Consider the following 21,398-nt stretch of genomic DNA (forward strand, 5'->3'; position numbering starts at 1 on the left):
ATGGCAAACACGGTCTGAATCAAAGTTTCATGCGACCCATACCGTTGACTAGCCTTTCTGGGGCGTTCCAGCGCAGTCACAAACAGAGCCTAGCGCCTTCCGTAATATCATAGCTGTCGACACTTAAAAAACCCTGTTGCCTTTCATTACTCGACTAATTCCGTACGTACGAGTATGTCCCTCACCACAGGTAGGGGGAAGGTGGGGAGTCCTTGCGTTATTATTATTAAATTATATTTTTGAAGTCTAGTTTGAGTACTCCGCCAAGGTTGTAATAAAAACTATAAGCTTTGTGGAGTTGTTAGGTATGCTGATTCATTATACTCTCCTGTTCCTATATTTAGAGCAAATTTTGACTTATTGGAGCAGAAAGTATGCAACTAGCATAGCAGTTAGGACTGTGATAATGTATAAAACATTTTTTATTCTTTATCTAAGGAATTTATCTAAACATATCTTATCATAATTTATATGTATTGTAGAGGTATTTGCTTGAAAGAGTCTTCATATAAAGCAAGTGAATGCAAGTCAATTAAAAGCCTTAATATATATACTATGTTTTAGGCGCTTAAAGATTAGTTATATAGCTTTCAATCCGAAAATGTCAGAGACAAGCTAGCGACACGTCAAAACAGAAGCGAACTGTCAAACTTTCATAGTAACTGTAAAATCTCTTCCAGTCTGCTTTTATTCATGACAAAAAGGGCTTCTGTATATTCCTGTCAAACGTACTTCATAAAAGTGTTTAGAAGAAATTGCCATAATCTCTATTTCTACCACTATTAGGGCAGTCAAAACTAAAAAGCTAGGTGCTCGAATCTCGAGTGTCTCAGTTTAATACTAGCTCCATTAAATACTAATATTATTAACCCTTCTTAAAAACCAATGAAGGTAATCAGTAAGAAAACGAAACGGCATTCAAAATAAACTGATAAATTTTTCCCATAAACTTGTTTTGGGTAAAAACATGCCTGCCTGGCTGAAGGTAACGCCCAAAATACAAAGTAAACCATTGTTTTGAAATTCTGTACACAGTTACTAAAGCACATATACATACATATTATATTCGTTGCTAAAAGTAACCCGGCAATAAAATGAAATAGTTTGGAAGTAAAATATATTTTTAAGAAAAGTGACTACATTTTGTTCGACGAAGTACTATGGACAGTGTTGTGAAATCTAACAAAGGAACCAAAAATCCGATATCGCTTTTTTCGAATAACTATTACTCTCCATTCTTTGCAGGAGTAACGGGTGGAAATATTTTCAATACTCTGAAACTGTCGTGAAACTCAGTGAAAATACCTAACATTATCGTCAATTATGAACTCCTTTCATACTAGTTCCCTAGTGCTTAGAAGCATCTAGTCAGAAAACAAAACTTCTTCGAGATTTCGCCGTTATATCTGCTTTGCCGCTATCTTATCAGCATAAAGTTGTATTTGTCCAGTGCTAGTTAGTCAGCATTTGGCTTTCGAAACTTTGGCGCGCATGATAAATTCTTATCTATTTGAAGATAAGCGAAACACTAGTTGTGGGCTTATAGCGCTTTTTTAAAGGTGTTCGCCGTTGCCGACACGAGAAACGAAACTTAGTACGATCAAGCGAAAGAGTGGGTAAGGTGCGTGTACCGCTGTCTATAATTGTAACGACTATTTAGATAAAAAACAATATTTTGTGGTTTTCTAAGTGGCTTATTTGAAAAAGAGCAAGTGTAATAGAATTGTGAGTGGAACATAAGTTGGTTAAGATAAGAAAAAAAGTTTTAAAATAAGAGCGGATGTTGAGAAAATTGCTAATGAAACTTGAAAAAAAAGACGCAATAAATGTGAACAGTTTCAAAAAAAAAACTACGAACACACAAATCTATTTACGGAAATTTGTAAATTTTGAAATGCAAAAATTTTCGAAAATTTCGAAATTAAAAAAATTCAAATTTTTTTGTAAAATTCAACTAAACATGTAAACAAATATATTTTCGAAATTTTTAAATTTTCGAAAATGATTTTTTTTTTCGAAAATGATTTTTTTTTTCGAAAATAAATTTCTTTTTGAAAATTAAGAATTTTTAAATTTTTGTTAACAGTTATCTGCAAATGATTAAAAAATAAAATTGATTTTTAAATTTGAAATTTTAAATGTTTTCGAAAATGAAAAATTTTCAAATTTTTTATTAATAAAAATATGCAAATGTAAAAATAAAAATAATTTTTAAAATTTTCAAAAATATTCAAAATTAAACTTTAAATTTTCAAATTTGACAAAAATTTTCGAAAATAGTTGTTTTTCGAAAATGAAAAATTTTGAGATTTTTTGTTAACAGGAATCTGAAAGTGAAAAAATAAAATAAAATTAATTTTTAAATTCAAAAAATTTTCGAAAATGAAAAGTGAAAACAAAAATGAATTTTAAAATTTTCGAACATTAAAAATTTTGAATTTTTTTGTGTAATAAAAACCTGTAAGTGACAATATAAAAAAAGATTTTCAACTGTAAAAAGTGAAAAAAAAAACGCAGTAACTAGCTTGCTTATCAACGAGAGCCAAATAGCTGCGGCAAAGACCAGCACGAACACATGCACTCTTATGAATACATACATATGTACATGTATTATATAAAATATACAATATTAACAATATCTTATCGGCAGACCTGAATCATAGTGGCCAAAATAGTTAACTAAAAAGAAAAAAGTGTACAGAAAACCCTGTTCAAAGCTGAAATAAAAAAATATATTGGAACAGCACACCAACAAGCTCGAAATATGTTATTTACTTGTGATATATAAATATATGTACGTATATGTGCATATACCTCAAATATCTACCGTTATAACATGAATTTCGCTGATTCCACATTCACCTGTTCCTTATCAGTTTGTGCTTCTTATCGACAGACCGTTAAGCTTGGCCGTAGTGTTGATTTGTAATCGCACTGACTAATAATCGGACTAATAAAGCCAGAAAAAAAATTTGTTTTAGAAAAAAATTGTTGTTTAGATGGAAAATAAAAAAAGGCATATTTTAGATAAAATAATATAAAAATATATACTATAATATCTGTATAAGTGTGCAACAAAAACTGCGGTAATTTTGAAAACTAAAAAGTAACGGTCTGCAGCATACTTTTAGTTCTTAAAAACCAATATTTTTTTAGAAAATTTCTTCAATAAGGTTTTCGCGGGAGCATATGCTTTTTCAAAACCAGTTTACGCCTGAAAATTTTGATTTTCGAAAAGTTAAAAAAAAATGTTCGAATTCAATCCATCCGGCCTGAAAAATTAGTGAAATCGAACTCTACCTAAATGAATAGTCGAGAATCTTCAATCGAAATTGAAATTTATACTATTCTTTTTTTATTGTGTGAAGACAAAGTTTACGCGGTTATAGCCGAGCTTACAACAGCGTTCAGTCAGTCGTTTCTTCTTTTCGCAATTTGGTGCCAATTCGATACACCAAGTGCAGCCAGGTTCTTCTCCTCTGCTTTCCAAGGCGGGTACTGCGTCGAATATTTTGAGAGCTGGAAAGTTTCCATCCATTCGGACCACATAACCTAGCAGGCATAGCCGCTGTCTCTTAATTCGCTGAACTACTCGTATGTGAATGGCGTCGTATATCTCGTACAGCTCATCGTTCCAGAGACTGCGGTATCTGACGTTGCTAATGCGAAAGGGACCATTGCTCTTACCCAAAACCTTTTTCTCGAAAACTCGTAACGCCGACTCATCAGCTGTTGCCATCGTCCATGCCTCTGCACCATATAGCAGGATGAGAATGATGACCGACTAGTACAATTTGTTCTTCGAGAGAGGACTTTACTTCTCAATTGCCTGTTCAGTCCGAAGTAGCGCCTGTGGCAAAAGTTAGTCGTTAGTAGTAGACTTGCCTGAAACCTTGTTTGACATCGAACGGCTCGGAGAGGTCCTTCCCGATCCTAACGGAGCCTTTGGTAATGGCTAACGTCAGTTTTCACAGCCGTATTAGTGCGTAGGCACCACTTTTCGCGCTGCTTTAAAATCGACGAAGAGATTATGTGTGTCGATCGTCTTTTCACGGACCTTTTCCAAGATTTGGCGCATGGTCAGTTGTAGATTTTCCAGGCGTACAGCCACACTGATAAGGTCCAATATGTTTGTTGACGATGGGCTTTAATCTTTCACACAGTACGCTCGATAGAACCTTGTATGCGATGTTGAGAAGGCTTATCCGCGGCAGTTACCGCAAACTGTGGGTTATCTCATGGTGTGGTTTTGGTCAGAGCACTTTTAATTCCAAGCATCGTGCATGCTTTCGTCTCTCCATATTCTATAAATAAGGAAGATTTATTTCATCGCCTCCACATTTGATTAGCTCGGCCGGCAATCCATCGGGCCACGCCGCCTTGTTGTTTTTCAGATGGGTAATTGCTATTCAGTCCTGTGTGAGTCTAAGACCGAAAATCATGAGCTACTTGAGCCATATGTAAAAGGTTCGTCTCTGACCTCGTGGACTGCTCTTAAAAATTAATAAATGCGTTTCGATACTTTCCCTAAACCGCATTTACTTGACATAATTATTTTTCCAACTTCCGGTTGACATTGTGCCTCATAAAATGGCCCTTCTTTTATTGATTCTGTTTATCTGAATTTATTTCTTTTTGATTCCAATGAATAAAAATAATAACTAAAACTGTTTTTAAGGCATTCGGTTCACAGTTAAACTTATATCACGGAGTATATATCTTATCTACATAAAGCCTATATCGGATATGTGCATATTGAGTATCTTTATACACACAACTTTAGATATACTATATACATATGGTACATAAATATACACACATGAATATGTTTTATATACTCATAATATATTTTTACGTTTTCAAGCTCTGTTAGAGCAGGCACCTGTTCTTATCGGCGCTCTCCTGTCAGCTTTTTATTTTTTAACTTCTTTGCACACTCAAAACGCATTTACTTTTTCGTTGAAAAGGTCTATAGAAACACACAGTGGTACCTGCGTTTTTTTAGGTGACGTCATCGCTTGAATATTTCATTCATTTTGTTTATAGTTCTTGGTATTGATAGCGTTTACAATCGATAAGTGAAGCAAGTGAATAAAGCAAACAAATTCCACTTGGCGATTTCACAAGCGATTTCTCTATGGTATCAGGTGCAAAGCTTGTAAATAATGGGGTTTAGTATTTTGAAATTTCAGATAGTTTGCTTTATTATAAAATGGCTGGCAGGTAATTATTTATAGCTGCCATATGTGAGTCATTAACATATATGGTATTTATGCGTAATAATACTATATACATATATGTATATCTTACAGACGTATATGTAATTGATCAGCACTCAGCAATAATATTTTTTAAAAACATGAATTTCAATAATATTGAAAATAAGATATAGTATTTATGGTTTCCTGATTGTTTATGGTTCTCCGTGTTAGCTTAGTCATTAACTTGTTCATTATATACACATATTGTCTCATATCTCGTTACTCAAGGCGCAGCTCCTATGATCGCTGTGTGCGCCAATGATAGCAGCCTCGTCTCCCAGCGACGTTTGGACTGATATCCCAGTACGTTTCGTTCCTTTTTTGTCCTCCATACTGAGTTTTATATTGAGAGGTCTCTAGCTCCAGCAATTACCCATCCACCTACTTCTGAGGATGCATGTAAAGCAGTCCAACAATTGGAAAATACGTCATCCTTCGCTAAGGGTCACCTGCCTATAATGTAATGACTCTGCCAGGAGCCAGTTTAAATTATGACATTGTAAGCAGCGACACCCATTCCCTATTTGACACCCGCTTCGAGGATTTTTACCGACTTTTCAGGCGCTTAATAAGGTTAATTGCCTCACAAGCACGCTTAAATATATTATATATGTAAATGGAGTCTCAGCTACAGATTTAGTCTCTCTATCTAAAGGTCCAAATCAAGATTGCCTTAGGAAACATAGGTTACGGAAATTTGTATTAGTGAATTTGGACTCTTGTTCATTTTTCTATTAGTAACAAAAGCTAATTACGTATAATTAAAAAAAAAACTCAATTAGCTGAGTTAAATAAAGTGTTGTTCAAGCTTACTCAATTTAGCTAACCCAATTGTATTTGACAGCCTTCTAAACATATTTTGAATATATTTTAGTTAAAATCCAAAAAATTGAGAATTTTAATTTAATTAATTTTCAATTAAACACTAATTGGGCAATTATTTCAATTTTGAATTGAGAACAATCAGTAATTAAATTTAGTTTTTTATTAATTTTTGGGGTTATTTAATTGAGCAATTAAATACTAATTGGGCAATTAGTTAATTGTTTCGAATATTAATTGAGAATAATTAGTAGTTAAATTTAGTTTCTTATTAAATGTACAATAAATTGACTAATTTTTGGAGTTTACTAATTGAGCACAATTAGTTGTTAAGTTGCGGAAATTTCCTTAATTACATAAGGATAGATTTTTACATAAAAAAATTTACATATTTTGAGGTTTACTAATTGAACAATTAAATACTAATTGGACAATTAGTTAATTGTTTCAATTGTAAATTAAAAACATTAAGTGTCTTAACTTAGGTTTTTCTTAAATGCACATCAAATTGACTAATCTTTGTGGTTTGTTAATTGAGCACAATTAATTTGTTAAATTGTTGAAATTAAGCAATTAACTTAATTATAATTTTTTTTGAATATTGAAATTAGGAGATTGATAATGGTTATTCATATCAGAATATACTAATTTGACAACAAATTACTTAGTTTTTGATCGATAAATTAAATGCAATAAAATACTAAATTGCTAAATTGCTAAATGCTCTTAATTACACAATTAGCAAATTTTTAGGATACACAAAGCAAGGAAATTCAACTAAAATTACGAAAATGGTTACCCGTTGGTATTAGTTGATTTTTTTTTTGGTTTGTAAACTAAAAACAATTAAACGCCAAATTGTCAAGAAGTTTCTTAATTGCACAATTAGAAGTATTTAATCGACAAAAAAAAAGCTATGAAATTGATATCAAATTGAGAAATTTATTATTCCTATCAAAATGTACTAGATAAGTTACTAATTGGGAAACAAATTAATTAATATTTTGCTTCTAAATAAGGTCAATTAAATGCTAAATTTCTGAAATTTTCTTAATTGCGCAATTAGAAATATTTTTTGACTTGGAGACCAAAGAAATTGATTTCAAATTGAGAAAATTGTCATCCGTTGGTATTAATTGATTTTTTTTGTTTGTAAATTAAGGACAATTCATTTTTAAATTGCTGAAATTTTCTTAATTGCACAATTAGAATTTTTTTGGGGTAGAGAAAGCAAAGAAATGTATGTCAAGTTAAGAAAATGATTGACCGTTGGTACGAGTTTTTATTTGTAAATTGAGTTTTTTGTTTGTAAATTAAATACAATCAAATGTTAAATTGCCAACAAGTTTCTTAATTGCACAATTAAAAGTTTTTTTTACAGAAAAAACATTGAAAATGGGTATACTATACTTAATTTGACAATAAATTGAATAAATTTTTTGTAGTATATTAATGACAATTAGATGTTAAATTGCTGAAATTTTCTTAATTGCACAATTAGAAATCTTTTTATACATAAACAGCAAAGAAAATGATCTTAAGTTGGGGAAATGATTATTTGTAGCAAGATGTATTAGATCACTTATCCATCTGACAAGAAATTTCTTTATTTTTGGTTTGTTAAATGAGAACAATTAATTGCTGAAATTGCTGAAATTTTCCTTATTGCATAATTAGTAAATTTTTTGAATGCAGAAAGCAAAGAAATTCAACTCAAGTTGAGGAAATAGTAATACACAACAAAATGTTTGCAATAAGTGGCGCTAATCACCTCAGTTGTTCTTGCAACTCGCATTGTTACTCACAATATCGATGACTCAATTTAATAAATACTTGTCCTTATATATATTATATACATATATATATACATGCATGTAAGTGCCTGTAAATAATATATACATATATGGTCGCTCACTCACACATACAATTTTAATCACTTACATGCAAGAATTCAAGGTTGACAGCCAATCGATTACAACATGCCGTGTAAAAATTAATTTAACATTTTTGACCACTTCATTACATATACATGCTCTTGTATTATACTTACAAACATTTTCAAGATAATAAAATTTATTTATAATAACGCGAGCTCGCCACTTTATGTACCTAATTGCTGCTAGCAGTTCAATGCTGATAAAAATGTGTACATTTTATTAGGTTGCTATTAGTTTAGTGGTAGATAAGCACAGGTGCTTTTGAGGTACAAATTATAGAGGCTGAATGTGTGCAACTCACACACACACCCCTACATAAGCAATAATACATGTGTAGTGGTACAACTATGTTTAAAATGTCCGCAATTAGAATAATGTTAACAAAATAGGCGACAATAAAGTAAGACAGCAGCAAATTGAGCACCAAACTATTTGGGTATGACTAGGCGTATGATTAATGGGGTTTAAAGTTAGTATGCCAAGGGTAGATAAAACTAACGAAATTTCGTAATAACAACTATTTATTAAATAATTTGGAATATTACTTAACTTTTTGGCAATTTTTAGGCATATACCTGAATTTACATGCCAATACCTCCGAAGAAAAATATTTTTATAAAATTTGTAATTTCTGACAGTTCTACTTAACACTCATTGAAAGCTGTTACATAACTTTAGAATATTTCTACAAAATCGAATTTATTGAACACTGTGGAGATTATTACAAAAATTAATAGTGTTAACTCTTCTTCTTTACCTCGCCTTAAACACCATTTTTCTCGGTGTTTACTGAAATTTGTGGAGTTTAGCAATAACTACAGCCCGGAAATGCAAAAATTATTATGGCAAACATTTTCCTTTAACTATCCATAAACTCCGAATTTTCGGAGTTTACCGAAAATTGTTGAGTTTGGCATTAAACACTACCCAGAGATATAAAAATTAATGTAACTAACATTTTTCTTTAACTCGCCATAAACTCCGAATTTCGGAGTTCACTGAAAATTGTGGAGCTTAGCATTAAATACTGCCCAGAAATATATAAATTAATATGGCAAACGTTTTTCTTTAACTTTCCATAAACTCCGAATTTTCGGAGTTTACAGAAAATTGTGGAGTTTGGCATTAAACACCACCCATAGATATAAAATTTAATATAGCAAACATTTTTCTTCAAATTTCCGGAAATACAAAAATTAATATAATAAGCCTTTTAAGCATTCCAAAGTGAAAACTTATAAATTCTTTATAAACACAAAATATTAAACTCGAGTTTATGTTCCCAATTTTTCCCTCATATCTTACTGAACAATTTTTCTACAATTTTATGCTAAGCTATGTATATAAAGTTCAAAAAAATCCAAACCCTGACAAATCTTCTCCAATTCTTTCTCATTTCAGCCACCAAACGATTTCAAACTTAACGAAGCACTAACGGATTCCTACGTAATCCACCAACAGCAAACAGTATGTCACCAACGAACGTGATGCGCATGGGCGCACCACTATTGCTGCTCTGTCTATCCTTCCTATGTTGTAGCATAGGCGACACGTATGCGCAAGAAAATATTATGCCACAGATACCACCCTCACTTGAGGAATGCTATAATACCAGCTATTTTATGAATCGTCAAAATCGCCTGCCGGCCACGATCGAAACGCTGATTTCACTAATCGAAAAAGTGGAGAACACACCCACCTACAGCTATGATATGCGCACGCTATCGGTGGCGCTGCTACAGCGCTTCCGTCAGGATGGCATACAGCGCGCCTATAATGTAGCCGAATCGCCTGGCGTAATACCATACAGTCCGACCGGTTTCCAGTTTCCGAAATTCCGCATCTTACTATCACGTCTGATACCCGGCAATGCCTTCACCTTCCCCAACAGCACGCTGACACGTGAGGAGCGTTGTTCGCTACACTTTATGATCTCCAGCTCACTGGATTTGCGCACGCGCGGCGATGAGAGTTCCGTATGTAATAATTTGTCACAGTATCGCGCGCAACGCTTACGACGCTCCCCGAATGTGGAACGTAAAGGCGGTTTTGTCGGCGATGTCGAGGTGTTGGAGAGTTTCAAAGCTAAAGCGCAGAAACGCGGTCTCAAGAAGGGCGCTTACAATGCGCTCGATTACGACTTCGGCTGGACGAGTACGGGTACCACGACCAGCACTACAATCAGTCAATGTCCCGTGGAGAATGGTGTTATTTGGACACCTTGGGGCACAGTAGCTGCCGGTGCATTGCTAGCTGGTGTTGCCACCGGCTTACAACAACAAACTGTACAGTTGCGCACATTGTTGGCGCTATCGAGCCGTAGTAATGGCTATACAAATCTGCCACAGACAGCCACCGTAGGCGTGGACAATCGTTGGGCCGCCACACTGGCGGGCGATTTGGCCGAAGTGGCGCTGGTGCAAGTGCCGTTCACATCCACCGAGACGGCTTCGGTGGGCGCTAATGGCGCTTGGAATAGCACCGTCATGCCCGAATGGTACTTCTTGTCGCAGCGTCAAAACTTTGAAATGACCGACGCCGAGATACGTGGCGGTTTGGATGGCCTGATTATTGCACAGAATATCGTCTCGTGGCGTACGCAGTCGTCAAATATGAAGCTGTCACAACTGTTGCGCATGTACTACTCGACGAACGGCGTATTGAATAGTGGCATCATGGCATGCAACCGCAAAGCTAACTTCGCAACATATGCTCCAAGCGATCAGATGATCGTGCAGACCAGCGCTTTCTCTCAGGTATTGGATCGTGAAATGCAACTGGGTGTCACATTGTCAGCGGCTAACATTGCGACATTCTCGTCGTCGGCTGCAGCTGCTCTGCAATCCTATGTCCGTGAGTATTCCCCAAAAGTATATTTTAAGGGTCGATTATCTAATGAGTTTTTGCATCCTAAGTAATTTCGTAAAAGCTTACCATAGCATAATATGTAGATACATCAAAAGCGTAGCTTTTTTTGAGGAACAAAAAAATAGAAACAATAAAAAGTTCATGAAAAGACATTATCTATCAATGTAAGGTCTCATACCTGTAGCAATGAGAAGAAGTTCAAATCTTAGGACCAACTTCTGAGACCAGTTCATCGAGAGCTGAATTTGGTTCTTTACCTGGTCCATGTTTTCAAATCATCTGTTAGTATATTCGCACTATCGAAGACTGTATTTAAGGTAGACTATCAGTGAAGATGCTTGGAAAAGATACCTCTGTAGTGAAGTTTATTTTGCAGATTCGAAACGATTCTTTTCCGGGTTTCTTTAGTTCAGCCTCGTTCAGGTTAAGCTATTCCGAAAAAATTGTTATATCCTGGAAGTTAAATTGATCTAACTTGCCGTGTGGAAACCAAGCAGTGAAGTGCAGTACGATTGCTGCAAGATGAACTTTACTATGACAGAAGGATCTCGCAATCGCACAGGAGCAAGTTGTTAATAAGCTAAGCTTACACGAAGTCCAGAGATCCAACGATCGAACGCAAGAAATTCTCAACTCGTACCCAATTTAGTGTAATAGAAGTAAGGACCAGGCATATAGACGAGTCTGTTAACGGCTATCTCTCCGACCTTTCTTCCTTTCTCGCTTCCTCGAACAAAGAAACTTTGTTGGCAACATACAAGGCAATCGCCCGGCCGGTCCATAACTCCCCAATATTCTACGACTACGACAGGAAGCTTCTTGATGTCTCTTATCGAACACCTGCATAGTGAGACCCATATGTTCCCAGTTAGGGATCATAATGAACTCATTTTCAAGCAGTTCCTCCTGGGGTGCTTTTAAAGAAATCATCCCTGTAGTCACCTGTTTGGAGCGGAACCGCCTCCTAAGTGTACTAAGAGGTCATTCCTCAACTATGTTGACGACATAGGACATTACGCCGACCAGACTTCGGACGCAACTAACTTCCGACTATATTTCCAGAATAGACCCTGATATATCAAACATATGTATGTACGTCGTGTAATGAATCCTCGCATGACACTAGTTACCTTTTCACATGCGCTGCTAAAGCTACACATCTGACACCCTTATCCCTTTGGTCCGACCCCGTCTAACAGGCCTGCCGTTCGATGACGTCGACGACAACTTATCTCATCCTTACCATCCTAACAAAACCGAGTCTGTAAATAAAGTAGGCGGATGCTATGGAAAGTGAGTTCATACAGTCCATTACTAACGTTGAGCCCAGAGTGAACGAGCTCAGAACTGCTCAGCTTGAACCTTGCAGTAATTCGATATTACACAAGTAGGCTTGAATTATGCTTCTTACACAAATCTATTCTTCAACTTTCCTTCTGAGTTTCAACCCATCTATAAAAAAGTTCAATGCCCCTCTTCTCCAGCGTCTCCATCCTCATTTCCCTCAGTATATGTACAGAAAAAATGGAACAGAAGTAGACTCTGCGGCACCGTGGTCAAAATTTTTAGGGATAAAATCGAAGATGCAGAGACTTTCAAAATGATCCAGTATAAACTTCTTTATGTACCCAGCTTCCTTAACAACGACCTTCGCAGCAATGCACTTGGGTTCTATATCGATTTTCTGTATCTCGAAAATACGGTCTTGTTTACAGAGTTGCTCATAATGCTGATACCTTCAATTCAAATTCATCATCACAGTTCTTCAACTTTTTCATTAAAATATTTAAGCTTCCAGCTCGTCTAACTCAATCACACTATTTTCTCTCATTTCAGCGAATAGTCTTAACGACGTTACCTGTACCGTTAGCAGCAGCGCCAATAGCGTTACCAATATGATAACACCCATGACCAATATCTATGTGTTCTTGGATACAACCTGGCAATACAACACTATTGTTGACTATCTCGTGTGAGTGTTTCAAAACCAGCATTTTGCATATAATCTCTCTCACAGACACATAAATAAACGCTCCTTGCATTTTACAGTTACATACTACAGCGTCTCAACATAAACCCCTATGCCAGTTCGGTGACCTTATTAGCTGCTAACGATGGTTCGGTTATTGTCAATACCACCAATTATCTACCCGATATTTATCAAGGCTGGAATGTGACCCTGCAGGCACAATGTGAGTTCGCTGAGTTACAATACTCTAATCTCTTACTAATACAAAAACCAAAATAAATAAATTATTCTCTCTTCTTCATCGCAACCTATGCGCTGTAGATACCGCCGGCTTTAATTTGCCCAACGTCTTGCAGACCATACAAAACTTGACCCAAGCCTACATGACTGCCGAACAAAGCAACTCCTCAGTGGGCGGACGCTCGCTAATCGCTTTAATGATGCCCTATAGCACAGTTCAAGTGAGCTCCAGCGATTCCTCCTATGCCACCACACAACTGCAATACATTTACGAACAAGTACCCGATCTACATTTCATATACTATAGCAGCGGTCAGATCAGCCGCTTTGCAACATTCGTACGAGATCCCAGTCAAGATTTGTTCACGCTAAATACAGGCAGCACGCCGTCCGTTTCGTCCGGACCGGTAGTGTCGCGCATCGTTCAAAGTAAGTTTGGGGGACTGCGCTCCTCATTTCACTCACTGGCTTAATTCTAACTGAGAATTGTATTTTTTCCTTCACACGCACACCATCTGCAGTTCCGCGTCGTATCATCAATCCACGTTGCGGTTCCAACTGGATCACGCCCTCGTGGGGCACCGATCAATTGGCGCAGTATCTCAATTTAAATGGCACAAACTTCTATCGCATGGTACCCAATTACTTCTACGGCGCCGGCAGCAATCGCAATGTCGCCATACAATCGACCAGCGGCATCCAGTTCATCATATGCACCTCACGCACCGTACCACTACCAACGCAAAGCAATGCCACCAGTGCCAGCGGCGGTTCAACCGACATCACTTGCGCCGCAATCGGCAATGGCTTCTCCTATGATCTGTCCAACGCATGTAACGGTTACAGTTACATTAGTCAATGCCCACCGCTGTATATCTCCGTGCAGGCGCCCACGTCCATACAGACAACAGTGTCTTGCTCGGACAATGCTTGTCAAACACCGAATCAGGCGCGTTACGTCATTTCGGTGACCAATTTGGGTTGCTACAGTGGCGTGGCCGGTCTCTTTGCCAGTTTCGTTACGATTGTGCTGGCTTACGTCCTGCGTGAGGCCTTGCAGTAGTATCGTTACACGATCGACTTATTTCTTTAGTTTTTTTCTACACACATACATACGTATTTTCATATTTTGGTTTACCAGTGTTGCCAATGTACTTAGCACAGTAATGAAATTCAGCTTTAAGTTCAATCAGCATGCAAAAAGGTCACGTCACGTGATCCTCCATAGTACACAAATAAGAATAATGAATAGAAGATCTTCTATATAGACGGCTAAGTTCATCAGTTTCTATTTCTATCATATAATAATACATCTATATGTATATACATATTGTTGGTTTACATTTCACTATAATTTATTGTTTAATCGTATTACGAATAAAGTACGAATGCCATAAACGTGAATCAGCAAAAAAAAATTTGTTAGTCTTTTTTTTTATCCTAACATTAAAGCAAACGATATAGAGCTGGTATCGTTCACTAGGAAACACAGAACTCCCGAAGTTACAAAGCCATTGTAAGCTCAAGAAGCACTTATATAACAAGGACCTTGCTTCTTTTGTCAATTGCCGGTTCTGCGACTTGGAGTCTGAAACTACAGAACACCTGCTAAACTCAAGAATATAACATGGACCTTGCTTCTTTTGTTAAAGGCCGATTCTACGACTTGGAGTCTGAAACTAGAGAACACCTACTAAGCAGTCCATAGGCGCAGGATAAAGGCCCTTGAATCCTTGTTTCTAAAAAGAGATCACATCGCCTCAATAGAACCTAGCAGTGTACTGGACTTTATTATTTTCCTGGAGCTAGCTGAGACGTTGTGATTTAGTAGAAGGACAATAGACCTTAGATCGCGGTGCAATCCTCATTTATTTTCTATACAGCCATTATTAAATTATACCAGACTAGTAATAGGAGATAACGAAAGCTACTTCGGACTAATTTTAAACAGTAAACGTTCATGGAAGGCAACTTAGACGCACATTACACCTACAAACGGATGGCGGGGCCCAAATGGTTGGTAACGCCTTCGGTAACTCATTAGCTCTACACAGTAGTTCTAAGGCCGATTATGACATACAATATGACATTCCAGTATAGTAGCCAATAATGGAAAAGATATACGCGATAAAGCGCATGGAAAACATACAAAAGGCAGCTAGTAAAGGTTGATCCATCTCAAGAATCCTTACTTTTTTTTAAAGAAAAAACACAGACTCTTCAAATTTAACGGGGAAAGTTTATTATCATTCGAAAGAACATTCTTTGGCGTTTATATTTTGAAGATTATATCTTCCAAATGTTGGCCGCGACTGCGTCTCAGATGGTCCATGCGTTGAGTCCAATTTTCGATGACTCGTTCGAGCATTTCGAGTGGTAACTGGCGAATGACACGCGTGATGTTTGTTTCAAGGCCTGAATTGAAGCGGGATTGTCCACATAGACTTAAGACTTTTTATATACCCTCAGGAAAAAGTTGTATGGTGTGCTATCTACTCACTGAGGTGTTCTCTCCATAAATCCCCTGATTGATGCTATTTGTGTGACGTCGTCTTTTTGAAACCAAATGTCGCCGGGATCACGAGCTTCAATTTCAGGGTTCAAATAGTCGGTAGTCTGGCGCGATAACGGTCGTCATTGACGATTACTTTCTCACCACCATCATTTTTGCAGAAATATGGACCGTTGATTCCACAGCCCCACAAGACACACCAAACCGTGATTTTTTCTGAATGAAATGGCGGCTCTTGAGTCTTTTCAGGTTGCTCTTCATCCCAAATGCGGCAATTTGCATATTTGGATAACCATTGGGCCAGAAATGGACTCGAAAGCGTCAGATCTTCTTGGAACTGGAGTGATGTCGCTGGGAAAGGTCAAGCGGCTTCCGTTCTTGTACAAGCTATATATTGTATGCTTTCAATTTAAGATCTCGACGTAAATAACCTAGTCGTACCTCAAGAAACTGACAGCGAAATCAGCTCAAAGGCTGTCGGAATCCTCCCTATTAGTGGCCTTTAAAAGGGATATTGTAAGATACCTAGTAATCTTATAGAACTGAATTTAAATTCGATCCCCAATATTGCCTTCCCTTTCAGAGAAGAGTGGAAAAAGGGCGAGGTGAGCAGGGACACAAGGATTAGCATCTATACGGATGTGTTCAAACTAGATAATCGGGTGGGCGGTAGTGTCTTCTTAGTAAAACTAGATACCAATTTCGTCTTCCGTCTACCAGAACACTGCCGAGTCTTCCAAACGGAGATCACAGTGATTAAAGAAATCCTTCTTTTTATGACAAAGGCAAGACATTCTGATATTCCTGGTAACTGTGAAGCAAATGAGCTGGCTAGTACAGGCACCTTGCAATTTGATTCCAGAAAAATTTTATAAAAATAGCTAAGTTGCGGTGAAGTCTATTTCTATCTTGCTCAACAAGCGGGCAAACGTCCTGAATGGAGTATGGACCCCACATGTGAACTATTCAAATTCAAAAGGCATGAAATAAGGACTTTAGTAGGAGTGTTAACTAGTCACTGTCTAATTAGAAGACATCCTAGCAGACTGTGGTGGTCCAATAATGACGTAGAAGCTGTCAGAAGGTAGAAAAAGAGAAGAAGAATTTAAAATATCTTCTGTGAGAATGCAGAGCTTTTTTTCGTAAAAAAAAGATTGCGACTATAGATCGTCGGTTTCCTGACGAGGTTTCAGAGGTTGCACAGATACAACTTTTTATACTGATGAAGTTCACCAAAAGATTCTAAATGAAATTCAGAAAAAGGAGTGGTTCAGAGAAGAAACAATAAAGTGAGGAGATTTTTGTGCAGGTGGTTTTGCAGTGGACCTGCTAAAGGCTTAGGTGCATCGTCAGACAGCCGCTCTGCCTGAAGTTGATTATCTTGGTCGGAAAGAGTCAATGATTCCTTCTTTGCTTTCCTTAAAGTTGTTGGAACTGGAACTAACCTACCTGTCAGCTTCGCATTATATATTTTTATGGGTGGACACCACTAGGATTGAATCCAGATGTTTTGTAGCTAGACTTAACTTTCAAAAGATTTGTTGCTTACAACTGTCGGACGATTACAACTTGAGCTCTACTTTTTGGAAGCGATATATAATTTTATACTACAAGATAAACGATGGTAGATTAAGCGGTTAAAAATTTTATTACGGATGTCGAAAAGCGACAGGACTTAGGAACCAAAACCAACCAAAAGTTCAAAAGAAATGTATTGTCCAGCATTAGCAAGACTGAATATGAAAAATACAGGCAGCCCGACCTCCAGCGAACCAGCAGACATTGCCGAAACCGAGATTAGCTCCTTCTCAATAAATTTTTGATAGGATCATAGAACTTTGGCGACTTACATATAAGGTTATTATGTTCTATTATATATGTAAGAGTATTATATAAGCTGTTTAAGTGAGTTCGCTTTTAGGATCAACCTCTTAACCTAACCTAACCATATTAATTCCTACCTCATTAATATACGGAAACTTTTTCTCAATTTCACAGCTTGGATGAACTCAGACTGCTATGCCGCTGAGGAGACCCAGGGTATACACAATATGACTACAATTATGACGAATATATTTGTGTTCTTGGATACGACATGGCCGTATTATTTCGTCGCGGATTATGTTATGTAAGAAAAATTATCGAACTTAAGTTATGTAGATAAAAAAGCAAGAATACTATTGGAAATACCTCAAACGCCTGTACTTTATATACAGGCTGGAAGTTGAATAATTTTGAAGAAAACCCAAGGACCTATTATAAAGAACTTTTAATTTAATAGCTTCGGTCTTTGCTCGCCAAAAGATTGCTCCAATCCGTACTCTATTACTTTCTTCAACATCTCAGGAGGTATAGTGATGATTGCGGCACGAATGTTGGGCTTGAGCTCGTTTTTAGTCCGAGATTTATTGAAATACATCTCGTATTTCAAACAGTCTCACATTGAAATAGGGAAATTTAAAGTTTTGAGGGGGGAATTTAAAGTTTTGACCACGTCCAGGGTGTGATTATATACACAGTGTGACAGAAAGTCGTTCCGGCTCGTTGGAGCCGTAATGGATAGACCTTTCTCAAAACTTTTTCTGTGGACTTATGGATGTAACATCTTGCGATGAAAATTCACATTGGTTGCTCCGTTTTATTTAACAGAAGATGGTTCGGTGATGGTTTCAGAGTAAACTTAGGCCGAGTGTCCGTTTTTGTGAGTTCATTTCCAGAACCAATTATCTTGGACGAACTTTATGATATACTAACTAACTGGATGTGTACATAAAACCAACCAGCTATCACATTCCGTTCCATCTTTACTTTTAACATAACCAAAAAAATTCGCTCAAATTAACTTTAAACCCTTCATTCTCAGTTTCGTACTGCAGCGCCTCAATATAAATCCCTACGCCAGCGCTGTCACACTGCTTTCCGCCGCGGATGCTACAATAATGGTCAACACCACGCATTATATGTCGGCGGTTTACGAGAATTGGAACATCACAACGCATTCGTGGTGTAAGTAGTCAAGCCCTTGCTCCAAACCAAGTACCAAACGCACGACTTTTTTATACTTACAGACAAGCCTGGTTTCAGCCTACCACAGATACTCAATACCGCCGCCGAATTAGCACAGAATATAATGGACGTCGATCGTAATACCTCTTCATTGGGTGGACGTTCGCTCATCGCATTGCTTATACCCAGCCCGATAGCCTATGTGCCCGACTGGGATATGAACTATGCGTTAAACTTCCTGCAAAAGCTCAACTACTCAGTGCCCGACTTACATTTTCTCTACTATGGTGGCGGTGCGCTAATACGCTTCAAAGATCTGGTGCCCAACCCACATGAGGATATCTTTCCACTCGGCGAGGAATATGGCGTTTGGACGGCAGGCACACCGGTTGTGCGACGCATACGTGAAAGTCAGTGAACCTTCAAGCATTCCTTAATTACTATAAGCAATAACCCTACTTTTTCCCCACAGTTCCACGTCGCTTAGTTAATCCACGTTGTGGCGCCGCTATGTACGCCAATACGGCCGGTGCCAATGAAATGGTGCAATATGTGCGTGCTGGTGCCATCAATTTCTACCGCATTATGCCGAATTACTTCTTCGGCTCGACAAGTTTGCGTTATCTACGCATCACGCCTCAATGTCCGGCTTCGTTTACTGTCTGCAGTTCGCGTACGATTCCTCTGCCATATCGTAAAGATGGTGGGGATCAGCCAGAACAGAGTTGTGGCCAGACAGCTGCCACCAATGGTTACTCGCTGGACTTGAGCGAACTCTGTGTGGGTTACACGCAAATCGAGGATTGTCCGCCACTCTACGTTTCCGTGCAGGCCCAACAGTTTACCAGCAATGAGTTGTCCTGCACGAATCCGGCTTGCGAGTTGCCCAATGCAGCGCAGTTTCTCATTTATGTCAACTATTTAGTCTGCAACACAGCCACGAAGCTGGAACTAGCGTCTGTGTTTACAGTTATTTTAAGCCTAATTCTTAGTACAAATATTTTTGAAGTCACGCTCGAATAAAAACAGTTAATACATACATAGAGACTGCCAATAAGCACTCAGTGTTAAGGAATCATTCAATGAAGGACAACGGTCTACGACTGAGCTGGAAGCGTCAGCCAACACTGGACCTATTTATTTGAGATCAATTTGAAAGAAAAGTTTTCTAAGAAGAACGGACATTAAAAAAAGTCCATAGTCCAGAGTCGAATAAAGAATTGTAAGTCCCTAAAAGTATCTTAAGCCACAAGCTTACATCGAAAATGTGGAGAAAATCGGCGAAACCTAGAACATAAATGTGGATACCAACACTTATCAACGAAAATCGATATGCTATCGTGGTCCGATCTAATCAATTTGTTCGGAGATTGTAGCGTAGCCTTAGACAATGATCCAGCTTCCACAAATTTCGTGCAAATATCCTGTCAAGTAAAAAACCTCTCCATACAAGAGTTTGATTTTGATCAATCAGTTTTTAAGGCAGCTATATACTATAGTGGTCCGATATCGGCGGTTCCGATAAATGAGCAACTTCTTAGGGGAAGGAGAACCAGTGTCAGATCTGTAGCATGAAAGCTGAGTATCTACAGACGGATATGGCTAAATCGTCATGTATCATGAAGCTCTCTGACTTACTCTTGAAAAATCGTATAGCCTTGACAGACGACAGCCCTAATTAGCTATAGCGGGGTATTAAAACAATGATGGACTAATTGGTATTGTAACAATTTCCAACACTGTCCGCTATGAGCACAAGCTAACCACCTCTAGATGTCGCCCTCTTTAACGGTGAGTAGGTACGACACAAACCATTTATTGCCTAGATGGCGCTAAGTGTTTGCATGAAAATATTCGGCAATTAACATCTTTACTAGAACTCGCTAGATGTCGCTGTTGAGGCATTTAAGTTATTCCTTGTATGAACAGCGTTCATAGATGGCGCAAAATCACTTAACTATTTGTAATTATGGTTGGGAACAGTTGCCCAATACGGTTGGAATGTTTGAAGAAGTTTGAAAATTGTGTATGCCCCTTGGAAAATAGGAGTTGAACCGCTGAATACTTAGAACTTCAAATCATGTCACTTATAAGCTACCTACTTCCAAGGAACCAAATAGACGATACTATGGGCATAATTGCCAGCAGCAGCGCGGAGAGGAAAAAATGGTTTACGCCTAGCAAGTCGACATAATAATAGACCCTGTTGGAGTCGACCCTTTGTGATGGCCTAATGCGCCTAGTCCTGCTTTCATGCTCAAGAAGTGAGAAATATGGGCAGCTTTTTTATTTATCGAAATAAAAGGTCAATTGAAAAGTCCCCGGCCTGACGCATAGATGGCGCTATTACAATTAAGCCCATATGATTTTTAGTCAGCACTATCCTTCAAAAAAGCACTGTCGGATCATTAGTTTGTGAATTATGTTATTGAAAAAAAAGTAATAATAAAAAGAAACTGAGTGTGTTAATAAAGCATTTCTTTTTGGAGGGAGAAATACTGCCATGCCAGGATTTTGTTTGATTAACATTACTGGAACACCAGCGAAATCAACTACGTCGAAATGAGCATCGGTGAATCCACTGGACGCCCAAAACTGGTTATAACCGACGAAAACATTAAAAAAGTTCGCAAAAGAATTTTCGATGACGGTAAAGTGAAGCTGTTCGAGATAACAGGGTCTAGCATGGCTTCTAAAAAGTGCATAGCACCAACACAGCACTTAGCGTCATAAACGCCCAGATAGTTCAAGGCCTCAACCAAAAACCATCCAGCGAGTGGACG

General features: G+C 37.6%; 1 protein-coding gene across 9 annotated transcripts; it reads left to right on the plus strand.

Annotated features, from left to right (window-relative positions):
* The first annotated feature begins 1,485 nt into the window (after nucleotides 1-1,485).
* Nucleotides 1,486-19,673, plus strand: LOC105222590 (uncharacterized). 9 transcript variants are annotated; one of them, XM_049451046.1, is made up of 6 exons: nucleotides 1,486-1,621; nucleotides 9,422-10,873; nucleotides 17,608-17,737; nucleotides 18,473-18,615; nucleotides 18,678-19,025; nucleotides 19,088-19,673. In XM_049451046.1, exons 2-6 carry the CDS (start codon nucleotides 9,490-9,492, stop codon nucleotides 19,636-19,638), a joined length of 2,556 nt encoding a protein of 851 aa, XP_049307003.1. In that variant the 5' UTR covers nucleotides 1,486-1,621; nucleotides 9,422-9,489; the 3' UTR covers nucleotides 19,639-19,673. The 9 variants fall into 9 exon arrangements, with proteins under 9 accessions (XP_049307003.1, XP_049307004.1, XP_049307002.1 ...); XM_049451047.1 differs by having other exon boundaries at nucleotides 1,519-1,616; XM_049451045.1 differs by having other exon boundaries at nucleotides 1,578-1,725.
* The last annotated feature ends 1,725 nt before the right edge of the window (nucleotides 19,674-21,398 follow it).

This window comes from Bactrocera dorsalis, chromosome 3 (assembly GCF_023373825.1).
Source record: "Bactrocera dorsalis isolate Fly_Bdor chromosome 3, ASM2337382v1, whole genome shotgun sequence".
In the NCBI taxonomy this organism is placed as follows: Eukaryota; Metazoa; Arthropoda; class Insecta; order Diptera; family Tephritidae; genus Bactrocera; species Bactrocera dorsalis.

Coding starts and splice junctions, on each gene's coding strand:
- LOC105222590 (XM_049451046.1), top strand. CDS start 9,490: ATGTCACCAACGAACGTGATGCGCATGGGCGCACCACTATTGCTGCTC. Junction 10,874..17,607: donor TGCTCTGCAATCCTATGTCC/GTGAGTATTCCC, acceptor TCAATTTCACAG/CTTGGATGAACTCAGACTGC. Junction 17,738..18,472: donor TTCGTCGCGGATTATGTTAT/GTAAGAAAAATT, acceptor CTTCATTCTCAG/TTTCGTACTGCAGCGCCTCA.